This window comes from Streptopelia decaocto, assembly GCF_964273445.1.
Source record: "Streptopelia decaocto genome assembly, chromosome: 6".
NCBI lineage: Eukaryota > Metazoa > Chordata > Aves > Columbiformes > Columbidae > Streptopelia > Streptopelia decaocto.
Genome location: NC_138660.1, coordinates 5,302,074 through 5,326,192, shown reverse-complemented (window position 1 = coordinate 5,326,192; position 24,119 = coordinate 5,302,074). Strand labels below are relative to the sequence as shown.

The window sequence follows — 24,119 nt, the reverse complement described above, 5'->3', positions numbered from 1 at the left end:
GCCCAGCCGGTGGTGCTTAACCCACTTGGGCAGCTTCCACGGAGCAGGCGTCGCTGGCAAGCGGGAGGGTGTTCAGCATCAGAGCTTTAAAAACAATCGTTGCTGTTGGATGGTGGTGGTGTGTTTGTGGCTACAACTCTGACATTGGAAAGGTTCAGGCTAGGTAAAGGCAATGTCCTGGAATAGCTTTCCTGTGTGCTTGATGGGCACAGCTGATCAAGAAATACCAAGATGAAAAGATGACAAAATGTTGGGGATTTTGTCTTTCCATTGTACGCTGCAGTAAATTTTGTATTTGCCTTTGTTTCTCTGGGGGAACTTCAGAGGGAGAGCCAGAGCTTCTGATTTTCTTGTAAAGCAAATTTAAGATTATGCTGCTTTTTAGTGATGAGCCTTCCAGTTCTTGCGTGGTGGAATTTAGTACTTTAAAATGCTGTTATCTCCCTATCTGGCACCAGTAAATGTGAGCCAGCGATCTAGTGAAGGCCGCAGCTCAATAAATGAAGAATGCTGGTTGCTGTGGAAATCTTTAAATCGTAGCTAGTCTTGCCAGATCCAATGTAACGTTCCTTAGATGCCGTTAATCATAGTAATAAGGTATGGGAGAGGAGGGAAAACTGGATTTACTGTATGGCCCCATCTGAGAAACACATGAAAAACAGAATTCTCCTTTCTCTAATGGTTTAGCAATGTCATCGCAAACATAAATTTCTCTTGTTTTTGTTAGAGAAAAATGTTGCGTTCCTGAATCTTGCGCAACCAATGTTTTTTGGCTAACATTGGCTATAGTATGTGAGTTAATATCTGATGTATCCTCTCCTGGGGAGATGAGATCCTGCCCTTGCAGGGACTGTGGGTTTTGTATGTGACCTAATAAGTGTCTTCCCTGCCCGGTGCCAGATTCCTGAACACGCCGCGGTGCAGTGGGACCGGGTTCCAAAGCAGGAGCCCTCGCACTTGGCAGCAAAGCTTTTATCTCCATGAAGCAGCTTCCTTCATGTACTGTAACACTTGTTGCTGTTAACCTGCTATTTTTGTTTTCTAATTAGATTTTTAAACTTCTTTTTGGCTCCAATCTCTGAAGTTAGGCCCCCATTCTGTAGCTCAGGTAACTATGCTTGTCAGTGTGGTGTTGTACCCAGGAAAATAATAGGCTTCTAGAAGAACTGAATTAATTTTTTAATTAGTTTTAAAGATTTTCTTTAATGTGACATGTCATCAAATTATGCAACAACAGGTCCTGTTGAGCTCCCTTAGTGTCAGTTTCTTATGGGATTAGGAGTTTGGTGATAAAGGTGTGTGGATGCTGGTGTATTAGCATAATAAATTCACAGCACATGTATAATGGTTTAAAAGCTGTTTAGCTGAGCTAATTAAATGCAGCAATAAATTGAGAATTGTTACCAACAGGTGTGTCTGGTTCCCACAGTGTCGTATTCTGACTCTGTGCTATTTAATACTTTTGTCAATCATCAGAAAGAAAATGTACAAGTAGGACCGAAGGCGTTTTGGGATGACTTGGAGACCACAGGGAGTATTGAATAATGGGGGCAGTTACTGGAAGCCGTCTGGATCACTTGGTGGACTGGGAGCAGGCAAGGCAAAATCCATTTATTGGGCCAGCGCAGATCCATGCTGGCGGTGCGAGGAACCCAGTGTGGGAAGCAACAGCTTGGAAGAAAAGTTTTGAGCTTTTGATGGATTAATCAGCTGAACATCCCCCTCCTGTGAAATGCAGCCAAAAGTGTAATGTATGAGCATGGGAACTGGAAGATGGAGCATGGACCGCGTGTGTCTGGCACGGCAGCAGCTTCTGCAGCCCCGTATCCTGCGGTGATGCCCTCTGTTCGGGGTGCAGTGATGAATTGATGAATACTCAGAGGACAGCCACAAGGAAGATTAAAACGCTGGGATCGTGAGTGAATGATTTGAGGAACCCTGCTTTACTTATCAAAGAGACGCTTGGGGGAAGGGAGCTTTCAGTAAATTGCCTACATGGGGAACAGACGTTCAAGAACAGGCTACTCAGCTGAGCAGATTATGATATAATGTGTTTGAGGCTAAACAAATCCAGGCTTGAAATACAGCACGATTCAGTGGTGAGGGTAAATGACCATTGGAACAGTTTTACCAAGGCTTGTGGTATGTAGGCTGTTACTGGCACATTTAAAAGCCCCAATAACAAATTCTACCCCCAAAAGATGCTGTAATTTGCATGGGAATTAATATAAAAAAGCCGTCTGTCCTCTGCTGTGGGTGAGGTCAGCCAGCCCACGCACCCCAGGCAGCTCCATCCCATTGTTCAGATAATCTCCGAGGTGTCTCCTTTGCCGTGGGTACCTGGGTAGGTAGGACAGATGTGTTGCAGCTGGTCCCAGTGGCTGATGGTGGTTCCTCTCCAGGCCATACCTGCTGCAGGGCTTTCACCACTGCCCTGCTCTCCAGCCTATGCTTCTGCGTCTCCTCTCCATGTCCTGGTGTCCATCTCCTGCCCGCCCACCCCAAGCCCCTGCTAAGAAGCTCCATGAAGTGCTGTGGGCTGCAAATCCCTCACTCCCTCTTGTGGGGAAATCCGAGCGACAGAAGAGTTGAAACTTGGCTGGGGCAGGATGGAAAACAAAATGTTGGGATCTCTTGCGTAAAATAATGTCTTCTGCGACAAAAATTAAAGTTTCCAGGGTGCTGAAGGAAAATGTCAACACCAGCAGCTGCAGCCCACAGATGCATGGGGCAGGTCATGCCTTGGAGAATTCTTCAGGCTCTCTACAGATAGAAGCCTTGCAGCAATAGTGCGTTTTTGTTCACTTTATGCTTTTAGGCATTTTCCCCACATAGTACTAAGAGTCGTGAATGACATACATACTACACTGAGTGAGCAGTACAGGGAGCAGTTCATCAGCAAATTGTCTTGTTCTGCAGCACATTTGGTAACCTCAGAATATGTATGAATCTGAAAGCAGTTCTTTCGTTTCTTCCGTTGTTAATGTCTTCTGGTACGTTTGCACTTGCTGTCAGGTATTTTGCCTTACAAAGCCTCTCGACTTCCTCTGATCTTCAAGCAACTTGCTTCCCTCAAACAAGCCCAGAGAAATCAAAAGGAGAACTTCTGCAATATTGCGCTTTTAAGGTGTTTTTTTTTGAAGAAGCCTTTTCACAGCGTGGTTGCTGGATAAAACCAAGAGCAAAAGGTATTGTGGGGGGTGGAAGGACGAGGGGGCAGCGTGGAACGGTGCAGTCATCAGGCGGAGCAGGTAGTGAGGAGGTCAGGAGCAGGGTGGAGCAGGTTCACAGAGAGTCCTGAAAACCAGAAGAGCTGTCTCCCCTCCCTGACAACGCCGCTGCGCTGCTGCACGCAGCTGGAGCACAGTAACTATTTTGATAAACTTTTAGTCTATTGCTACTAAATGAGTTTCGTCACCAACCCTTCGTGCAGAGCCTGGAATGGTATCTTTGGCTCCTACACTCCTGTAGTGTTCCTACAACACAAACCCTGCTGAGGAGTTGAATAAAACTGCAATTACTGTGAGTTACTGCAGTCAAAATCCTGCGAGCATCAGGATGCTTGGAAGTGTTTTGGAAGAGGAATCATGGTGTCGTGGGCACATGATCTTGGTGATCGGGAGCAGTTCCCACAGCATTGTTTTCCACAGCAGAAAGAATCCATTGTCCATTTTCCTTCATTTCAGTTTTTCAAAGCATAGGCCCTTTTAGAAAGCTGAAGTGAGCAGGAATGTTTTCATTTTGCCTAGTTCATACTGAAATCCAGGGGCACGCAGCACATGGGTCTGGAAAGGAGCATCTCTCTCTGCTCCTGACTTTCCTGAGTAGCCATGAATGTGGCACTTCACCTTTTTGCTCCCTCCATCCCCAAATAGGAATGCTTCTTCCTCAACATCTCATTGTGAGAATGCTGGATGTCTGAGTCTTTTCCAACCAGCTACAGTGGCGTGGTCACCTCATGGCCCCATGAACTCACAAACCATGACAACCTGTATTTCCCCATCCAGGAGTCACCAGCTGGGAGCCAGGCTGCCTTTCTGCAGCCAGCTTGTCCTCCATGCAGCAATAATCCCCTTTGTGCCTTTTTTTTTTTGTGGACATTCAACTCTTCTGTGCAGATTTTGGCAGACTTTCTGCCGAAAACGTTTAGAGAATCGCCTTCTCCAAAGAGGCAGGACCAGAGAGCTCTCCAGATTTGTTCCCGGGTGCACAGATGTCTCGCAGCCCCACCGTGTCCTCGTTTATGGATGCATAGACAAGCTGCTGGCTGGCACAGGCAGAGGAGCCGCGTCGCATTGTGCAGAGTTGCTGGTAACCAGTTGGGCTGCTGCTGGAGGAACTGGTTGCTTTGAATCACTATTAAACCCACGTTTAGGAGCTGCGCAGACAGGGCTTCACTTTAAGCGCCGTCTTCTCACCTTATTTTGATTTGTCTTGACGGTGGAAAGTTACAGTTTGTGCCGTGTCTGGGCTCTGGTGGCCCATGGAAAAGGGTCAATTAGTGGAGACTGGTGGGCATGGGAGCTCGATCTGGCAGCTGGATTTCAATACATTATCCACTCAGTTCGGGACGTTTGCATAGAATTTACATTTTGGCTGAGCCCGTGCATGTAAATGTAGGTCTGCATTGTTTCTCTTCTTTGAATGACTGTTTAATTAACTTTAAGCTTAATTATGCAATCTGCCATCTGCCAAAATCCCTACAGTGCAGTTGTATCACTGTCCTATTCCACTTCTGACAAGATGTTCCCTTTCCCAGAAGTTTCCTCTACTTTTCAGTTATTGAGATAATTTCAAATCATTCACATCTGGGTTATTTTTGAGGAGGAATCACAGCAACGTTGTAGGAACTGCCTCTGTGGTTGGACTTGGACCGAGCACAGGACTGGGCTGCAGAACCTCCGGTTTAGGATTCTTTGAGTTTACACTTCATCAGAGATGGAGCATCTCATTTTGTTATTTGCTCATGAGAAGGAAAATGTGCTCTCAGACCTTCTCTTAGACTCCAGATTGAGCATCTGAAATATTGCCTCCCAGGTTTATCTCCTGAGAGCCTCTTTGCTGCAGTGAAACCTCACTGAACTGATAACGTATCTCAAAGTCTTGCCTTTCCACTCCTACATCTCTAATGAATTCCTTCCCGTGACATCCTCATTTCTCTCTATTGCTTTGTCTTTAATCTCGAGCCATCTCTATTATTTAAGCATTTTGCTTCAAGATACTGTAAGATGCATGGAGGTTGTTCTCTTCCAAGGCTATTGGAGAGCTCTGAACTCCTTTAATCCACGTTGAGAGCCGTGTTGAGGTGTGGCTGTTCCAAGCACGGGCTGGAGCGGAGCTGACGATGGGTTTTGGTCCTGTTTGTGTTATTTAGGCTCTATCACCAGAGTTTTGCTTGAGATATCTTCCAAGGAGTGTCTTTTTTTCTTCCTGATACAAAATTCTTTCCCTGAGCAGCTATACCGACCGCTGTCTTTATGTATTTCCTTTTAAAAGAAAATAGAACAAAAAAGTACTTGGCTGTTACCATTAGTGGGACATTTAATCTTGTAAATCCGCACAATATTTTGTGGAGCATAAATAACTAGTTACTTCTGGCCTGTCTAAGGGCAGTGTTTTTTGTTGACATAACTTGCATTTGAGATCACTTTGGTGTTTGTTGGTTTTGCCTGTTGTTTTTGCCCATGTGTGGTAATTTGATGCCGGATATTGTAGTAGTCATTTAAGCGCCTGCAGTTTCTGAGTTAGTCACTTATATAATATGGCATATACTGGAGGTCACTGCTGAGCTGGAAATCAAAAACAATCTAATAAACGTGTTTTGGCTTTTAAAATTTGAGAGGAAATTATTTGAGAGGCTTCTTTGAGCAACAGAAAATATCAAATAGTGCTTAAATTGCCTGTTTAAGCATATGAAAGGGAAGGACATGGGGAACTCAGCAAAACTGCCTTGATGTTAATGCGGTTTGTACCGGCAAAGTGCGCTTTTGCTTGTAGGGTTTATGTGGCTGTGGAGAATGAAACTAATAGTTGCCTGGGACAAGAGTATCTGCACTAGGTCTGTGTCCATCCGGAGTTACCAGCCAAAACTGCGTCCCCCAGCTCATCAAAGCGGCACAGTTGGATTCACAGAAGTACCTGGGATGGGTTGTTCAGGGACTATGTAGGTTTGGCGATTTTTTGGGTGCTAGACATCTTTGCAAAACAGTTGGCTAAACTCTTGTATTGAGACTATTAATATACCCTGTTACAAATGGGCATCCACAGCGGCTCATAAAGCTGCAGGTAGAACTTCTTGGTAGGGCGGTGGGGAGTATTTGTTTGCTAAAAGACCAAAGCTGATGGTTTCTAACATTTGCTTTGCCAACTCCGCAGGGGTCAAGGGCCAGCCTGAAACCGTAGATCTGCGAGGTGATGCCTTGGGCTGCCAGATGGTTGGACTCTAATGCCTTGGGTCTCTAGCAAGGATGAGCAGGAACATGCTGTATTTAGCTTTCTTGCCATGCTTAACCTAGTCTGAACTAAATGGGAGTGTAGGACTAAGCAGGAGTTGGCATCAGGGTGGTTCTCATTGCCTTTAGTTGGTTAATTCCTGCTTTTGGAGCCTTCCAGCTCATGGGTGTATCCTTCCAGTGTTTTCTGAAGTGCATAGCTGGGCTGTCTTGAAGAATTAAATGTCAGGGAACCTCTTGGAAGGTTGGAAGGAAATTGGTTTAAGTCATTGAAATGTGTCAGCAATGAAATGAAACATTTTAGAAATATGGACAAATATTTAGTCGAGAGTGTCTCATTAACTGATAACAAATTGTTCTATTGCGTGTTATCAGTTCTGGGGCTATGCTTCTGTTTCTTCTCATGCTTATGCTAACTGTAAAGCGGACGTATTTGAAAGATTCCTTTGCATATCTAGATCATGATCTAATGCTGGGAAGCAATGGAAAATCCTCTCAGCAATAGCAGAGTTAGAGGAGGTGTTGATGCCCAGCCATGGACTGATAAAGGTAAGTAGTAGATGGAAGTATTTTGTGTTGGAAAAGTTTGTAACAACACCGTTCCATCCAACACTTTCAACATAATGTTTTGTTTGTTTTTTGTTAAGATGTAAAAGGAACCTTTGCGTGTTGACATAGCCGTCAGTGGGGTGAGTCCTAAACCTGTAGAGGTGTCACCAGCACAAATGTGGTGCTCTCACAGTCCTGCCCACCCCAGAGAGCTGGGTTAAATATAAATGATGTAGGTGGAAGCTTGGAGGTAAAAATGCCTAGTGGCAAGGTAGATGCCCTTTGACAGAAAAGGGGAAAGCTGTACCAAGTTGTCCATGTCTTGGAAGTCACTTAGATTTCTCAAGTTAAACTAATTCTTACTGGATCCTGGATGAGGGGTATCCAAAAGGTGATGAAAATTCAGTGAGGAATATTTTCCTTCTGTGTTAGTAGTAATCAAATAGCTTGACAGGTTTTGGAGGGAAGTTGGAGATGTTTCATTTTTGGTAGACAAAATTGAAGGTCTTGGTTCTTTCTTGTGTAAAGCAATATTCAAATTTTTATATAAAATTAAAGACTTTCTTGCCTTACTAACTTCATGTTCAGTTGAACATTTTAGTTGATTTAGTTGACCATCTAGTTGATAACTGACTAATAGATGTAAATTTAATTAAATGCAGTACTTTCTAAAACCTAAACCACAGAGTAACTTTGTATAAATGATGTCAGAATACGCTGATTTAAAACATCAAGCCTCCTCTTTTGCTGCAAGCCAGGTCAATTATTCTAGGAAGCTGCCCGCCTGCATTTTTTTTCCAAAATAAGAAAAGATTAATAGGTACTTAGGTTTAAAGACTAAAATGTGCCATTGCATGATGTCATTGTTGTTGTGACGGAGATGAAGCGCGATGGTTTGGATTCTGGACCGAGCTCCAGCGGAGCCCAACCGGCCACTGCTGGCCTGGGCTGCTGCCTCGGGGGCACCCCCAGCTCCATCCTTCCCCCCCGTGTCCTGCTTGTGTGTTTCTGCATCCCACAGGTGTTTCCCCTTCTCTAGTTTGAGTTGGTTCACTGCTCCGTGTGTGCAACACCATGTCCTGTGTAGGTGTCCCTCCGTCCCTCAGGCCTCCTTGCCTCATAGAGCTGTTGGGGTTCTTTCAACCCGTGTCCCTCCAGAGGACTTCACATAATGAAGAGTCAACCACCTTTCCTCAAATTGTTAACTCCTGTATTATTGGAAATGGGGGGGGGGGGTGGTGGTTGCTTCTCCAAAGTAGCAAGTGATAGGACAAGAGGAAATGGCCTCAAGTTGCACCAGGGGAGGTTTAGATTGGATATTAGCAAAAAGTTCTTCATGGAAAAGGGTGTTGGGCATTGGAACAGGCTGCCCAGGGCAGTGGTGGAGTCACCATCCCTGAAGAGGTTTAAAAGGCATTTAGATGAGGTCGTAAGGGACATGGTTTGGTGCTGGGGTTAGGTTATGGTTGGACTTGATGATCCTGAGGGTCTCTTCCAACCGAAATGATTCTATCATTCTAAATAGCAGAATATCTAGAAATTCCAGGCAGGTGGTGGCTGCATCCACAGAGAGCAGCTCCGTGCAGCCAGATAAACATTCCCACACACGTTGTGTTTGCTGTGCTTTGTGAACACGGCTGTGTCTTGTGTTAGAATTGCTTTGCGTTCAAGCTGGAGTGGTTCTGCACATGTAGACATGTTTGGTGCATTGTGGTTGCTTCAACCCCCCCTTAGGAGGTGTCAACCACCCCCAGCTCCCGCTGCCCCTTAGTCTCCCTTGTACTGAAGTGATTTTTAATTTTTTATTACATTTACTTATTTATTTAGTCATTGATTATTTTAATGCCTAGAATGTGGTGTTATTTTGTGTGACATCTTACCTTAAAAGGTTTTTTTCTATCTTATAAATCATGCAACCGTAACACCACAGAAAAAGTCAGACTTCTGACACATCCGGTGCTGGAACAGAGTTTAAGCTAGTCATAGGGGTTATTTCATAAAGAGTAGTCTCAACGTATCCCTTGCAATCTATAGAGCTGTCAGGGTAGAGTTTGCTTTGTGGAATGATGTCCATTTATCCATCAGAATATTAATGCTGGGCAGCAGAAAAGCCCATCATGAGAAGTATTTCTGACTTCCAGTTTTACGGGACAGGTGCGTTATAGAAGCAAATATTGAATCTAGTTGAAACAGATGGCGACCTGTAGTTAGCTCTCTTTCTTTTAACAGGAGAAATACAAGAAATTCAGAGTCATGCAGAATTCGATGTGTTCCAGTTGAATGCTAATTGTGACAGTTGTCTGTGGCTTTGTAACAGGGCTGGTTTTGTTTAGCTGTAAACATCATGGCCAAGGGGGTCAAATACTTACCCAAAGTGGTCGCGTATGGCTGGCTCACAAACCAGCTAAATCAAAGCAGAGTTTGTTCATTTGAGTCAATTCTTTTTTCTTTGGGTTTGTGTCTGAGTCTGAGCAGATGAAAAATCCCACCAGAGAGCAAGCCAAAGGTTTCAGTGTTGAAAACGGGCGAGCGCCTCGCTGCCCGTCTACTTTTCGTCACGGAAGATGCTTCTCTACCCTTTGCCGTTGCTCTGCATTATTTTTGGCAGTAGCGGCCCCAAACTTCTGAACCGATGGCCGTGGTGAGCGCTGGGCCAGCTCTGCTTGGCAGTGGCTAATTCTGGTTCTCAGCTCACCTCCCAACTCATGAGACATTTTATTTTCCCTCGTTTTAATTTTCTACTGTTTTTTTTGGTTTTTTTTTTTTTGGCTCCTTCCTAATTACATGTTAAGGTGTAGCCTCCTTTTAATCCCAAGTTCTTCAATTCGTAGTAGTATTTTCTGTGAGCTGCTGTCATAGAAACGAGGGCTTTAGAGGGCCTTACAAGCTCGTGTAACCCATTTCACTACCTCAAGGAAAAAACTAGTCCTTTCAGAGCAACTCTGGCAGACGTCTGTCTCACCTATTTTTAAGAACCTCCAACAAAGCAGATTGCGTGACCTCTCTGGGTGATCAGCCTAATGCTTTGCTCTTTTAATAGTGTGCCCAAGATCCCACCTATTGCAGTTTAAGTCAGATTCCTTCACCAAAATGTCTCTGGTGCCAATTCAAAAGCTGTTCTGCTCAGATCTCTCCAGTCCTTTTACTCTCGTTGGTTTTGAGCTTAATCTCTTGACCCTTGGGGCGTTTGCAAATCGGTTCATTGGGCGTTTGCAAATCGGTTAATTTTACTAACGGTTCCGTCTCACCGTGTGGTCCATACAGGTTATATTGCCTCATTCGCATTGGTTGAAACCTACATTTGTGCTCTTGCTGTGTTACAGCTGCAGCCTCCCTGGGACAGTCTCCTCTCTGAAAGCACGGGCAGACTATGAAAAGCTTGATGATTTAGAAAGAGGCCAAATGACGTTGCCCTTATTGTCACTGAACACAGCAGCCCTCTCTTCATTTCAGTGTCCCGTTTGGGGACACTCATGGGTCATTTAATCTCCTCCTGGGCTGAGCCAGCACCTCAAGTTGTCGCTCTGCCTTTCTTGGTGTCTCCTCTCCTGAATTAGGAGGTTTCCTCCCTCCTCCTGCTGATTTGCCTGTTATTATATATGGAAGTTGGGTAAAGTAGCAATTTTCTCTTATGGTATCATATTTTCGAAGATCTCCACTTAAGTACAGCTTTTTAAACTCACTGCTTCAGTGAGCAATCTGTGATTTCATTTGTGAACGATACCATACGTAAAAAAAAAAAAAATAATTAAAAGAATTGCCTTGTAACTTGGATAGCCCCATGGCAAATAAGTTGGCATCTCGCATTTTCTGACTTGCAGGTACAAGCTCGGAGCCGGGGCGCGTAGCCAGGAGGGGCTGGAAGGCAAAGCTGTGATGACATGTTCGGTATCCAGGTGGAGGGCCAAGAGGGCAGCTGCGCGGCGCGGGCTTGCATTCCAATGTGCTGATCCGTGGAACAGCGTTGGCACACGCTTTGGAAGCCGCTGCTCGCTCTCCTGGCTGTAGGGAAGGGGCTGAGGTGATGGCAGGGAAGGAGGGGGTGAGTCTTTGCAGGATATTTTCGTGTGATCGTGGCCTATTCTGAGCAGGCGGGACATTTGGAGCCTTGGCATTTCTTTGTGGTGTCATCATGTACCGTGCTGACTCTGGTAGCTCAAAAGTTAATTAGTCCAGAGTGAATTGCTGAGATTTTTTGTATTTTTTTGTCCTCCGTGATTCCTGAACTTCTTAATTAAGTTGTAGGGAAGTTGTATTTTCTCACTACTTGGGGGCTTAATGGGGTGGAAGTTTTGGAAACAGTTTAACGATTTCACATTTTATATGCTCTAATGAATTTCCCAGGATTTTGGAAGGGTTGTATCCAACTTTAGTACCGTAATTTCCAGAGTTTTATTTATACTAAAAGAAGTCAGTGGTGGATTAAGAGGCACAAAGAGCCAATAGATTGCAAATGAACTAATGAAGACATCATTTCTTTTGGTTGAAGAGCATGTCTCTCAGTTGTGACTTGTACTGAGGTACTGCAGACCATGAGTTTCAGCAGGACCACAAGCTGGCAATGGGGTTCCTCTTCCTTCCCCTGTTATTTCAAACCTGTGTTTGATTTCAGGTCCAGAAAGGAGAGGGTTTGCAAGGACCAGAAACAACTCGGAATCTGCAAGAAGTCCCCAGAACTTCGATAGGAAGAGACAACTCTCTGAATCACAGACAGAAACAATGAACAATTCAGACAGCAGAATAAGCCCTAGACAACTGGGAACTCCCAGAGGTATTAAAGCAGAGTGTGTACATGCTTCAGGAATAAGCTGCCTTGAAGCATGTGCTCAGCACTGTTAGAAGATGGGCTGGGATGAATGCTCTTAACTCTAAAATGAGCTGTAAAAGACTGTTGATTATTTGTAAAATGTGATTATTCCAGGCTTTTCGGTGCTCTGAAGTCGGGTGCCAGTATTTCTAGGCAAACTGTTCTCAGAAGTTCAAGTTTGGATACAAAGCCTCCGTACAGCTGCTGTTAAGATACGTAGACAAGTTCTATGGGCAAGATAACACTTATGAATTTTTGTTTGCAGGAGGATCCTATGCTGCTGTCCCAACATCAGGTGATAGGAAGAATCGAAATAAACCCACTCGAGGGAGGAAGAAGAGTATATTCGAAGCCTACATGTCAAAAGAAGATGTTTCAGCAGGACTGAAAAGGGGAGAGCTGATTCAGGTGCCTGGAACATAACACCACGAATGCTCTTGTGATAAGCCTGTGGAAATCACAGGCCATTTCTGGAAATCAGTGTCAGCTGGTTGTATGACAGGAAATTGATATACTGCTTCTAGATACTACAGGAAGATTTTCTTTCCCTTTCTCAGAAGGTTCTAGAAACGCAATGAAATCTTTTCCGTTCAGCTGAAGTATAGTTTGTGGTTTGATTGCATGTTCTGTAAAATTCCACGATCGCGATGAATTGCAGAATTCTGTTTGGATGTTCTGCTAGCCATGGTAGTCATTATTGTGGAGACACTTGCTTTTACAAATGATGCTCAAAAACACAGCAGATGCTGGCGGCCTCTGTGTTTGTCAGTTTAAGTAGAAATGAATGCCCTTTGCAAGATACTTCTTGCTGATATTCCTCACAAAGATGTTCATTAGTCATCAGCAATGAGGTGCAGACGCCTCTGCGTCCAGTCTGTTCTTCTTTTTTTCAATCTATCAAGTCTTCCCGGAAGTCTTCCTCAACAAAAAGTAAAGGGAGAGTGATGGTGCAGGTAATGCTGTGGTCCCTAGGGTCTCATAGTGCTGTGCCTACCAGGACATTGCAATAGCTTGTTATAAACTATAGTACAACTGGTTAAATTAATATCAAATGGCCAGGCAATGGTATTGGACCATTGGTTTGCTTTGCACTCCCTGAGGTCCTAGGGCTGACCCAGCCACTAGTGGATGACAGTGTGATTTACTGAAGTAAGGCTGGAGCTGAAGAGCCCATCAAGGTACAGAAAATAATTTGCATGTATGTGTATGGTTATTTGCCTTGAACAGCTAGCAGCAAGCATGTTCTCATTTTACTGATTCTAAAGATCAAAGATTGGACTTTGTGCTTCCATTTGGAGCAGCAAAACTGCAGCCATAGTTAGGCAGCAGTTCTCTGAATATTTAGCAAAATTTGTGGGTGGACCCACCATTTGTGTGGGTAGCTGGATCTTAAAGAGTTTGGCATAAAAGCAGGCAGGGCTGAGGTTCACTGAGATGTAGAAGAGGACGGTGTCCTGGGACCACTGCTCTAGTACTGTCCTCAACGTGCTGTAATGTTCTTCTGGACACGCCTGGTGTCCCAGTGAGATCAGTCTGGCTGGGGAAAAAAGGCAGGTGGAAGTCAGTGAGGGCATGAGAGACACTCATGCTGAGGCATCGTTTACCCAAACACACAACTGCTGCATTGCCATTTAATTAGTGTTGTAATGCTGATGAGGTGATGATACTTTTATCACTACATTGAAGTTGCAAATGGCATCACCTCACTTTTTGTCTGATTTCTTGTTATAATTGTATAGTAATTCTTGTTTAGTGATATAATGGTGTAATTTCTGGAGCTGTAATGAGGATTCCATATATGATTGCCTGATTCCATCCTGAAGACCAACCTGATGAGCTCTTAGCTTTCAGAAAAAAGACTATGTGGCATATCCCTGCTGCTGATCAGTGGTCCACTGGGCTGCTGAGACCTTCACATGACTATTGTGGACATTCACAATGGGAAGCAAATGGTGAGGGAAGAAATCAGAGCCTCAAGCTGTGACTTTCCCCCCATGGCTGCAGCAACTACAGCTTCTGCCTTATCTTCAGGAGTCTGTTTTTGGTAACGCAGCCTGATAGCATTAAGTGCAGCGTGTGTAAACTGCCGCTGAGGTCGAGTGCAGCTGCAGATGAGACAAACCAGACTATGACTACTACCTGAGAATCCCATTGAAATGCTGAGTCTCGGAGGACCTGTGATTGCATGCTCTCTGGCAGAAGAATCCCTAATTCTTGTAAATGCGTAGTGTCTACTCCAGGTCATGTGCTGCGTAACTGGAAGAGTCATACGTGCTCTCTTAGGCTGTATCTGTTTTCCTTTCATCCAGTTCCACATCTCAGGGAAGCAGTAGAAGCCGGACTTAATCATTTAGGGCTGAGTCTCAGATCATGAGCATCCCAGCTCAGTATCTCTCATCGTTAGCTCATTCGTCCTTATGATCTCACCAAGACCATTCATCATTGCAGTCTCAACCAGGACAGATGAGATCCTGAAAGCAACTCTCGTGAATGGACAAATACTCAGCACTGTTCTGTGCAATGGCAAGAGACATAGTGAATAAATACCTGTTGTGTTAATCTCCAAAAGCAGGGCGTTGGTCTGGCATAGTAACCTACAAAAATGCTACACAAGAGCCTGTGGAAGAGGAGAACAAAGCTATTGGTCTGAATCTGGTGGTCCTGAGCAAACTTGAGTGCTAGCCAGACAGAAGCGTGACTCTCTGAGCAAGGGCCGTCCCCTGGAGCATCATGGAAACACTGGATCTGCATATATTTGTGTGAGATCTTGAGAGATCTGTTAGAGAGAAGAGACCCTATCGTGAACTCTGAGGATGTCGCTGGACTCTGGCAATGCAGCTGTGCAACCAAGTGCTCCTGAAAGTCCAACCCACCGAAACTACCGGCAGACGTGGAGATCGCTCAGATAAAACACAAGTGCCACGAAGATTAAGCAGTCCTAGATCAGGAAGAACAAAAGTCTTATCTTTATGGGTGCTGATGTCTGTCAAATAATATTAGTCTTTATGGCTTCTGGTACTGTATCTGACATAACTCAGTTTTTGATCAGCGGCGTGGAGAAGTGCGCCCTGCGGGACTCGTGGCTTCATTTAATCCTGCAATGTGTGCAGCAGTGTCCTTCTGAAGGGAAGGGGATCCGAGCTCAGGTGCTTCGGGGAGTGCAGAATTCCCGCTTCCCCCCCAGTAAAGCTGCCTGCGGCGAGCAAGCTCCAGGCGTCTCAGGTTGGCTGGAATCACATCGGCTGGTCTGAAGGCAAACAAGATGGAATAACTGCTGCGTAGTTATGTAAGCGGACGGTGTTGGCGATACACAACAGATGAAGTCAGATTATGTATTAAGGAACGTTGACCCAAAGGACCGTAATCATCTTGTGAAGCACCCGCCAGAAACTCGTGTCTGCTCCTCAGCTGCAGTGTCGCCCAGACCCTCCCTGCAGGGCTGCTGGGCGCAGCGGGGCGAGAGCGCGGCGTGCGGAGCTGCAGAACCTGCCTCGCTGCGAAGAGGGTGTTTTTCCTTGGAAAGCTCTTCTTTTGTGGGTGTGAAGGCTGGGGTTTCCCTGATTTTCATAGATTCTTTTTTAAAAGGTGGCCTTGAGAGCAAGCAGATGCTTGAACCCTGACATTTTTGGTATATCATACGTACAAACAAATCTAGGTGTAAGTGTTGTGATAGCTGTTATAAACTGCTTGATTTGAGATGCTTGAAGTTCAGTCTGAGTGTTGCCTGCCGCGGTTCTAGCAGAGCAACTTGAAAAATCATGACCCTTCTCTATCTTGCTGGGGAAGCTCAATAAGGTTGGAAACTATTTTGGCAAGTATGTGTGGAGCTGACTTGAATCATCAGAAAGTGTTTTAGAAACCTTCCTGCAAACCTTTGTCTTCCCTTTCAAAACAAAGGTCCTACTGACATAAAAACACTGATAAATATAGAAGCTATTATGTGCAATGTATTGTAAAATAATACAACATTAGTGTGACATCATGAGGCTCCGCAGCCAGATCCTCACCCCCTAATACACATATGAGAACAGTTGTTCATTGCAGATGGGGAGAGTGACTGGTTCCAGATATGATATCACAGCGTGAAATGTACAACATCGTAAATAGCATTTTCATAGGCACAGATAATAGGGCCCATCTGCTTTCTAAGATAAATTTTGGGAGCTCCTTGCTTAAAGGAAGGAGCTGAAGTATTTTAATGCTGCTTGACGTAAGAATCCTCATGCTGATCATAATTAGGTGCTGCATATAAAATGTAGAGAAACAATGCCCGGTAAACGTGGTGACACTTTGCTCCTGTGTGTGTTTGCTGGAGCTGGGCATCCATGTGCCTGTAGCCGCTCCGGCGCCTTCTGGGCCATGGACGAAACTCCTGATTTTTCACGCGCATAATGCGCATTTGCACCTGGCTGATTGACAGCTGTCCCAAACTATTCGAGGGGATTCTGCAGAGTAGCACAGGATATCCCCTCATCTGCTTGATGCTGGTATTTGGAATTGTTTGACTCGTCGTCAAGCAGAGCAACCGTGCCTTTTCATTATTTTCCTTTCCCTCCGTAGCAGCTTCCTTTACTAACAGCGCGTTGTTTTTGATGGCTGATTCTGGGAAATAAGGGGAGAAAAAAGACCATTGGGAGTTTTTCATCAGTGGGTACCAGTGCTTTTAGAGGCTGGTGACAGCAAGTTTGCTCTCACTTTGCCTCATCATAAAGTATCCCCAGGGTTGCTCCCAGTGGGTTGTCTTTGTTTTCGTGCTGTTGTCCTGGGTTTTGCCTATCGTGTGGGTAATGTGCTCGTTAATACTAGTTACATAAGGCACAAATAAGACATCGCAGCAAAGTACTCAAATAATGCCTGAAGAATATAGAATGCATGGTGGTGGTATTTCCAAACTCGAGCAAACAAAAACAATGGAAAACCTTCATAAATCTGCACATTCTTCTTCAAGGCAGCAAAACTTCCACATGTAATCAGCCTTATTTTCCTATCGTCTGAGTGTTTCCCAGAATACATAAAAAAATGATATGCCGCAGTAAATTTTTAAGGAAGCAATTCCTGTGAGAGGTTCCTATGATTGCCTAACACAGAAGTACAAACAGATGGAATCTGGTCATGTAACAAATTGGCCAGCGTTGTTTCAAATACACAAGCGGAGAAAGTTTCACGGTTTCAGCCCAAAGCAGAAGCCTGTCTGAAGGCAGATTCCTCGTTGTGCTTCCGTAAGAATCAAATGCAGTTTTAACTGCAGTCATTCGAATCAGAATTCCCAGGCCCCTCTTGGGATGGGAATGGCACCATTACGTAGCCTGTGAGTCCTTTCTGCCTTTTTCTTGATGGAGCAGAGCATGAGCAGCACGACTGGTTGGTTTACTTTGGAGGGGTGATATGAATTTGCTGCAGGTGACTTGAGCTTTGGGTTGGCAGATGAAGCAGAAATAGATAACCATAGAGCTCCAAATGTATTTAAGATAGCTTGACTTTAAACAGAATTTAATCCTGTAGGCTTTACATGTTTGTTTTTTGGAAATTCCTTTTGATTATTCTTTGGAAATGTTCTTTATCACAGAGTTCCTGGTACTGTCTGTTTGCAGGAACAGCCTAAGCAGCCAGAGCCCCCCGAGCCTGGTACCTGCTGCCATGCGAGCTCAGCAGGTCAGCTTTTCCTCTTTCCTCCAAAATAAGCAAAACCAACACTCTGCTTTTCCAAAACAGAGCAAAACAAACCGTTTCTATTGTCTCTGTTTGTTAACGTAGTGGGTAGATGCTCAGCAGAAAATGTGTGAAGGAAACAGATCACCCAGTAGCAGCAACAAGTAATGACTCAACATCTCTTCGATGACAGGCTGCAGCAGATCAGCTTAAGTCTATCATGGAACTGCCTTTTGGCTGGAAATTGCTTGGATGCTAAGTTGTCAAGACTTGAAATGTATAATGGAAACTTAGATGTATCTGCTGTTTCTGAGTAGATATATTACCCACAGCTCTCTAATTTAACTGATGTTATATAAAATTAATAAGATTCAGGCATAATCTTTCTCCTTTTCTACTTTTTTTTTTTAAGGGACCCTTAAGAATAAATCCTAAGAAGTACCATGAAGCCTTCATTCCATCTCCAGTAAGTGTAATTGTATATTGCTTTAAAGTTCATAAGTGAAGGTGCATTAAGATAGGAGTTATGCTGTGCACGAAAGGTCACTCAGAGGTGAACTGAGTCGGAATAAATGAAAGTGATCTAGATTTTCTTTTAAATCAAATATTTCCAAACAAATCCTGCTTTTTCATACCTCAAAGAACTACTTACTTAGCTTGTGGAGAAATGGGGGATACTGCTGGGTCTCCCAGAAGCCAGCTGAGTTCAGGTTTGAGGACCACCAGCTAATGTAATCGGAAACCCTTGGTTTATGGCTGCAGAGGTTTTATAGATTTTCCACTGATTTAAGTTAATCTTCCCTAAACAAATATGCTCTCCATTTCGATCTGCTGCATGAGCTAATTTGAAAAGTCATTCCAGAAATAATATGCGTGATTCCTTTTCATGTGCCCGCTTTTGCACGAACTGTATCTTGGTTGGCTTGGGATGTGCTTCTGTCACATGGGACTGGCTTGTGCCTCTTATTTTGACAGAAAAGAAGGGCTCTTGCGATTTTGGGGGCTTCCAGTAGGGGTGGTGACCTCACAGCTGGCACAGCCAAGGCTTTTTATCTGGAACCAACTTGGTCAAAATGTTGCCGTCAATGAGAGAGAGTTTCGTATTGAGATGTTTTGATGGTGCGGGGGAGAGAAGGCAGAGCCTGCCCCGGGACGCTGAAACACTGACTCTGTTGTCCCTGCTGCTGACAGCGCTATTGTTTTGGGGCTTGGATTGAAAAATCTCGAAATTTGTGGTGTTGTCAGTTCACGTTGTTGATTTGGGATGGTGTGGAGCCCGCTTTGTTAGAGAAGGCCGGCGTTGCAGGGGTGGAGGAAGGCCGGGGGTGCACAAAGTAGATCAAGATGAACTATAGGAAGAAATAGAGAACAGCTCTTGGGTACATCAGCAGAGCAGCACTGTGTGTGTAATGAAGAATCACAGCTTTTCACTTTACAGGTGTCCTTGTAGGTGTGCTAAGTGTGAGCTGTTATACATATTATCTGAAATTAAAGAATGAAAGGTGAAATGAGAAACCCAGCTACTCACATGAGTATAACTGGACATTAGTCCAGTTAATTTACTGCTAATCACCCCAGTGTCCAGCTGTTGCCAAATGCAGTCGATTGCTCGCTGTTCTGCATGCAGGAATATGTACATTAAGGAGGGTTAGCTGAGGTTGTTATCTCGGCTATCTTTCTACTTTCCTTCCCTTTGTGGAGCTGAATACCAGAACCAGTCTGGTTCCCTTATAACAAGCTGAATCAACACCTGGATGAAGGTGACAGTGGCTGGTGTGGACACAAACCTCACTTTAAGGCAAATGTTTTAGGGAGGTTGTCCTTTATATAACGTTATCTGCCGTAATGGAGCATTTGCAGCCCTCATGTTCTGCAGGACTTCCCATCATTGCCAGATGCTGCAAGAGCTGCAGCTGTGAAAAAATCTCCCATTGTCTCCTGCTGTTGACTAGGGCACTGTATCCCTTTCTCTTCTTGGCTGTGGCTTCATGCGGTTCAAATGCCACAGCTGTTCACCTTCTAACACCAGAAGTCCCAGGGGGTTTCTTGCTGCAAATGTGCTCTGTCTGCTCGTCTCGTTGTTGCATGAGGGGTTGAGGAGAATGCCCAGGGCCTTTCTCAAAAGCTGCCCAGAGAATGGACCCAGGCATTTAAATCTCTGCCTCGCATCTCTAATCTTCCCTGCGCACGGTGGCGTGGTTGGAAATGCCAGCGTTGTCAATGTGAAGAACGATACTGCTGAGCGTGAGTGATGGAGTGAGTGTGCTGGGCTTGTGGAAGACACATCCAGAGCAGATGAAAGCACTGCAGGGGATGGAGAGCACTGCTGGTGATGCTCACAGGTGGCCACTGAGCAGTAAAAGCCCCATGTTCCCTGGAGGGGGCTGCAGAAGCCTCAAAACCATTCTATATGCACCTTGGGGACAGTTAAGGCTTTGCAAGTGATTTTGTTCTGTCGTGGTTCGGTGCCATTTTAATTGGACTGGTAATCTGAAGTGCCAGTTGTGCGGAGCTGGGGACACTGAAGGAAAAAGTGGGATGCACAAGCGTTCTTGGAAATGCTGAAGTTCATCTAAAAATCAGGAGACTGGAGCTCTAGACACAGAAGTGTTTTGCTCTGGAGAGAAAACAAAGCTGATGGCAAATTCACATTTACAGCTTGTGTGCACGTATTGAAACTAACTGCTGTAAAATGGGTGTGTGTACACATAGTTGACTGTATGTATATGGGTATATTGTTTGAGAGTGGCTGTAATTTAAGACAAGGCCCCTGCAGAGTATGGAGATACAGCTTTAACTGGGTGGTGTGACCCACCAGGCACCTTTACAGGGCTGGGGAAAGGGTCTGCCTTGTGTTTTCTTGGATATAGGAGAAAAGGGAAAAAGTGTAGAACAAACAAATTATGAATGCCAGACTGTGTCCTGCAGCGCAGAGCAACTATGTGTACAGACAAAAAAAAGTGCCGACATTTTCCTTAAAAAGTGACTTTGAACTTTTAATGTATGTAGTGGGTTTAGGTAAAGAGTTGGGGCAGAAGAGGGAGGGTGGGGAGAACTGAGGAATAAGACCATGTGTAAAAAATCTGGCTTTGTGGAAAGAACAGTTTCCAATTTGAATTATGTTGGTCCAAGAGGCTTTGCAATCTTTCTGCATCTAGTCATGGGAGGCAGCTTTCACACAGCTGTTGAGCTGCTGCTGCTTTTCTTTCTAAGAGTAATTTGGTCTCTTGGAGGATGTCCGTAGTTTCACATCATGGCAAGGTTCTGCCGTCTTATTGTTTTGGTATCTAAGCAGAGTAAGATATTGATGTGATATTAGGGCTTCGTGTTTTCAGGTTCTAAAAGAAGTTTTTCTTGGAGACTGAGCACACTGGTAGTTCTGATTGGATTTACTCAAGCATAAGAGACTCAGGGTTGTGTATCTGAGAAGTGACTGAAGTTGCAATTAAGATTTTAATTCTTGTGAGGCTCCTTTTTTCATCGAAAGACAAATACTAATCTAAAGAAACTCCTCCTCTTTTGTTGTACCTCAGAACCATGCAAAGATAGATCTCTCTAGAAAAGCTATGTTGACTGCTCATGTTGATACTAACTGCTCACCTTATGTAGCGTGTTCATGGCGTGTAAACAGACACATGAAATTTTTCATCTACTGAATTATGGGGAAACAAATGACAGCAGCAAGAGCACTGTCAATAATTAGCCAAAAAAAAAAGGACAAAACTAGCAATCCCCTAAAAACTAAAACCTTTGTGTTGGCGTCTTCAGGAAAGTTCATCTTTATTCAGCCCATGAAGAAAATCTTCCAAGCTAAATCTAGATGAGCCGAATGCCAAACATGTCTGGGGTGGATAATCATAGTGTGTACAATTACGAGAGGCTCTTGTGCAAGGTTGTTAACCCAGAGTATTGAGAGAAGGTGTCCTAGCATGTCTGTTACAGTAAAAGATCATCTGGCTTGCAGTTGGCATCTGTAGGCATAATTTTCTTGAACCTCTTCTAACACTGGTTGTGCCAAATGCAGCATATATGGTGTTAACTCATTTAAAAAAGAGGCTGCATCCCCAGCCATTCTCCAGGCCACCTTCACAGACCAACCTGCTGATCCCTTGTCCCACCTTTCCCATCGCACCAGCGCAGCAGCAGTTTTGCATGGGGCATTTTGCAGCAATGGTTTTGAAAATGTGTTCTGAACAGCAGCTTTGAGCGCTGGGGTTGGGAACTGGACCTGCGAGGAGCTGTGACTGCAGAGAACTCTCTCCCCATCCCAAGAGCAGCCGTAGAGGAGCTGAGCGGAGCCTGCAGACGATACGTCTTGAAGGCTTTTCTCTCTTGAATAAATAATGTGGAACTACTGTGCTGGCACATATATACAAAGGAGCTTATTTGCTGAAAGGTATTGCCTGTTGAAGGGCATATGGTAAATCCATTTCATTTCTGTGCGCGACCTGTGCAGGATGTTTGTCTCGGCAGGGTGTGCGTCTTTTTTGAGGACAGTGTTCTAAACCTCATAATAACTGTAATTTAATATGTTTTGGTCTGGCATTTATTTTTCTTCCTCTTTCACTAGGATGGGACTCGCGATATCTTTATTGATGGAGTGGTTGCTCGCAACAGAGCCCTGAATGGTGACATCGTGGTAGTGAAACTGCTTCCCAGGGAGCAATGGAAGGTGAGTTCGGTATATTTTTCTGTGATTTGGCAGGAAGAGCTTTTTACTGTTTTATTCACTAAACTTAGGGCCTGAGATAGAGAATTTCCTACAAATCAGGTTAGCTAAATTGCAGTCTGTGCTGCTGTAGATGGACTCTATCCACTGCAGTGTTTGGAAGCAGCAATACCTAAAATGTTGAAACCTCATTCTTTGCACAGAATGGCCCTTTTTGCCACTATGTGGAGAAGTCACACAGCCTCGATGACAAGGCTGGTTGAAAGCATGGTTGGCAGAGGTGACTTCTGGCATCTGTTATTTAGCCGTCTTCATGCTGTGGCATTTGATGGCTTTGTAGGTGTTTGCAGTTGCTTAAATATTCAACAAGAGCTGTTCACAAAGCTTTAGTAATGATTAATTCTCTAATCTGTGGGTCTTCAGTCCATGGAAAGCTTATCTTGTCACGGCTCCAGATCTTGTGGTAATACCCTTCTTTACATGAATGAAGAACGTGGGAAGTGACTGGAGCAATGCAAATGTGGGACAATCCTTTTTTTGTTTTCATGTCTGAGAATTTCACTAAGATCACTCTCTCTGGGTTTTTTTCTTTCACCGATCAAGCTCAGAGCCCTTTCAAACATCTGGATAGTTTTATCTTGTTTGTGGGTTTTCTTTTGACACCTCTATGCAAAAACAAAGTCCGTACTGCTTTAGTTGCTGGGAGATGTAAGCTACGGTAACACAGGTTTTTACACGTAAGTGCAACAGAACTGGCAGAAATTGTTTTCCAAACATATTTTTGAATTCTTATTGAGAACTTAAAGACTATGGTATATCTTTGGGACAAAAGTAATAATGAGGATGATTCCAGCAGTGTGTGAACTGGTCTGAACAACTTTGGGCTGATGCTTTTTAGTTGTTGTAGCTGCCTTCTCTGCCTGTTGTTGATTGAAGTTATGTGATTTTAGTCTTGCAAATGCAAAGTCTTAAGTCTGGTCATTTGCTGGAACTTCTACCATCTCTATTCAAATCTAACAGTAATTGAAATGATAGTTTGAAACATATTAGAACTTGTTTCTTCCTCTTAAATATGCATAAAATGAGTAAACCACCTAGGTATTTATTGACACGTGTAGGTGCTAAACTACCTTATGCAAAAGGCAATCATAAGTGGGATCTAAGATACCTATATACAAACATAGGAAAGAGGTCTGCTGCAATCTTTGTAACCTCTGAAAACAAATTTTGAGGGTGAAAGCAAAATTCCTTTGATAGCTATTTGAGAGTCCAAATCAGAGTTCACTAAAGCTGTGATGATTACTGTGTGTTTGAATCACTAAATCCATAGACGTAAATTATCTTTTATGTTAGACCATTTCATATAGTTGGAAAAATTGAGTCGTTTGGGTGCTTAGATCCTTTGCCAGGACCTGCCAGCACAAGGGCTTCTTTGTAGGCTTGATAAAGGTTGCCTGAGCTAGAAGCTTTCTCTGTGGTTTTCCATTTATATCTGGCTCTAAACAAAGATAATGCCTCTCTCTCTCTCTCTTATATCCTTATTCCTTCATATGTTTAATAGTAGTGCACTTTTATGAATACAAGAGGAAAGGTTCAGAATATCCTCCCTGCCCTGGGCAAACGCTGTAATAAATAGAACCAGTGGAGAAGTGGTGTCTGACTGCAAGGAGACAATTCAGAAGACTTTGCTGTTTGTAGTGCGATTGTGATTCTTCTTTGGTGAATTTAACCTTGCCAAAGGAAGTAGCTGGACACACCAATCATGTTTTTCAGCCACACAGGTGCTATGTAGTCTCATTTTTTGTTTCTTGCCATCAGCGATGACATCCCTTTTCCCTGTTCCCTGAATCTCTTGCTATGTGCTTGTGTTTGTGTTAGTTCTTTGGGAAAGGTGCCACTAAGTTGCACTGAAAGATATTGCATTCTGCCAAGTAATCCCTACTAATTAATGATAAACTGTTGCAACCTATTTTAGGTTTCTCCATTTGTTTAG

The 24,119-nt window shown here is 44.1% G+C and overlaps 1 protein-coding gene across 3 annotated transcripts in view; it reads left to right on the top strand.

Annotated features, from left to right (window-relative positions):
• DIS3L2 (DIS3 like 3'-5' exoribonuclease 2) overlaps nt 1-24,119 on the top strand; it is a 190,738-nt gene that overhangs the window by 6,755 nt on the left and 159,864 nt on the right. For 2 of the 3 annotated variants that reach the window (XM_082056350.1, XM_082056352.1), the window contains 4 exons: nt 11,614-11,772; nt 12,074-12,216; nt 17,870-17,923; nt 22,028-22,129. In XM_082056350.1, coding sequence (XP_081912476.1) covers nt 11,614-11,772; nt 12,074-12,216; nt 17,870-17,923; nt 22,028-22,129 — 458 coding nt within the window. Of the gene's footprint in view, nt 1-10,942; nt 11,044-11,613; nt 11,773-12,073; nt 12,217-17,869; nt 17,924-22,027; nt 22,130-24,119 lie in introns of those variants that run through there. The other variant, XM_082056351.1, reaches the window with a different exon arrangement.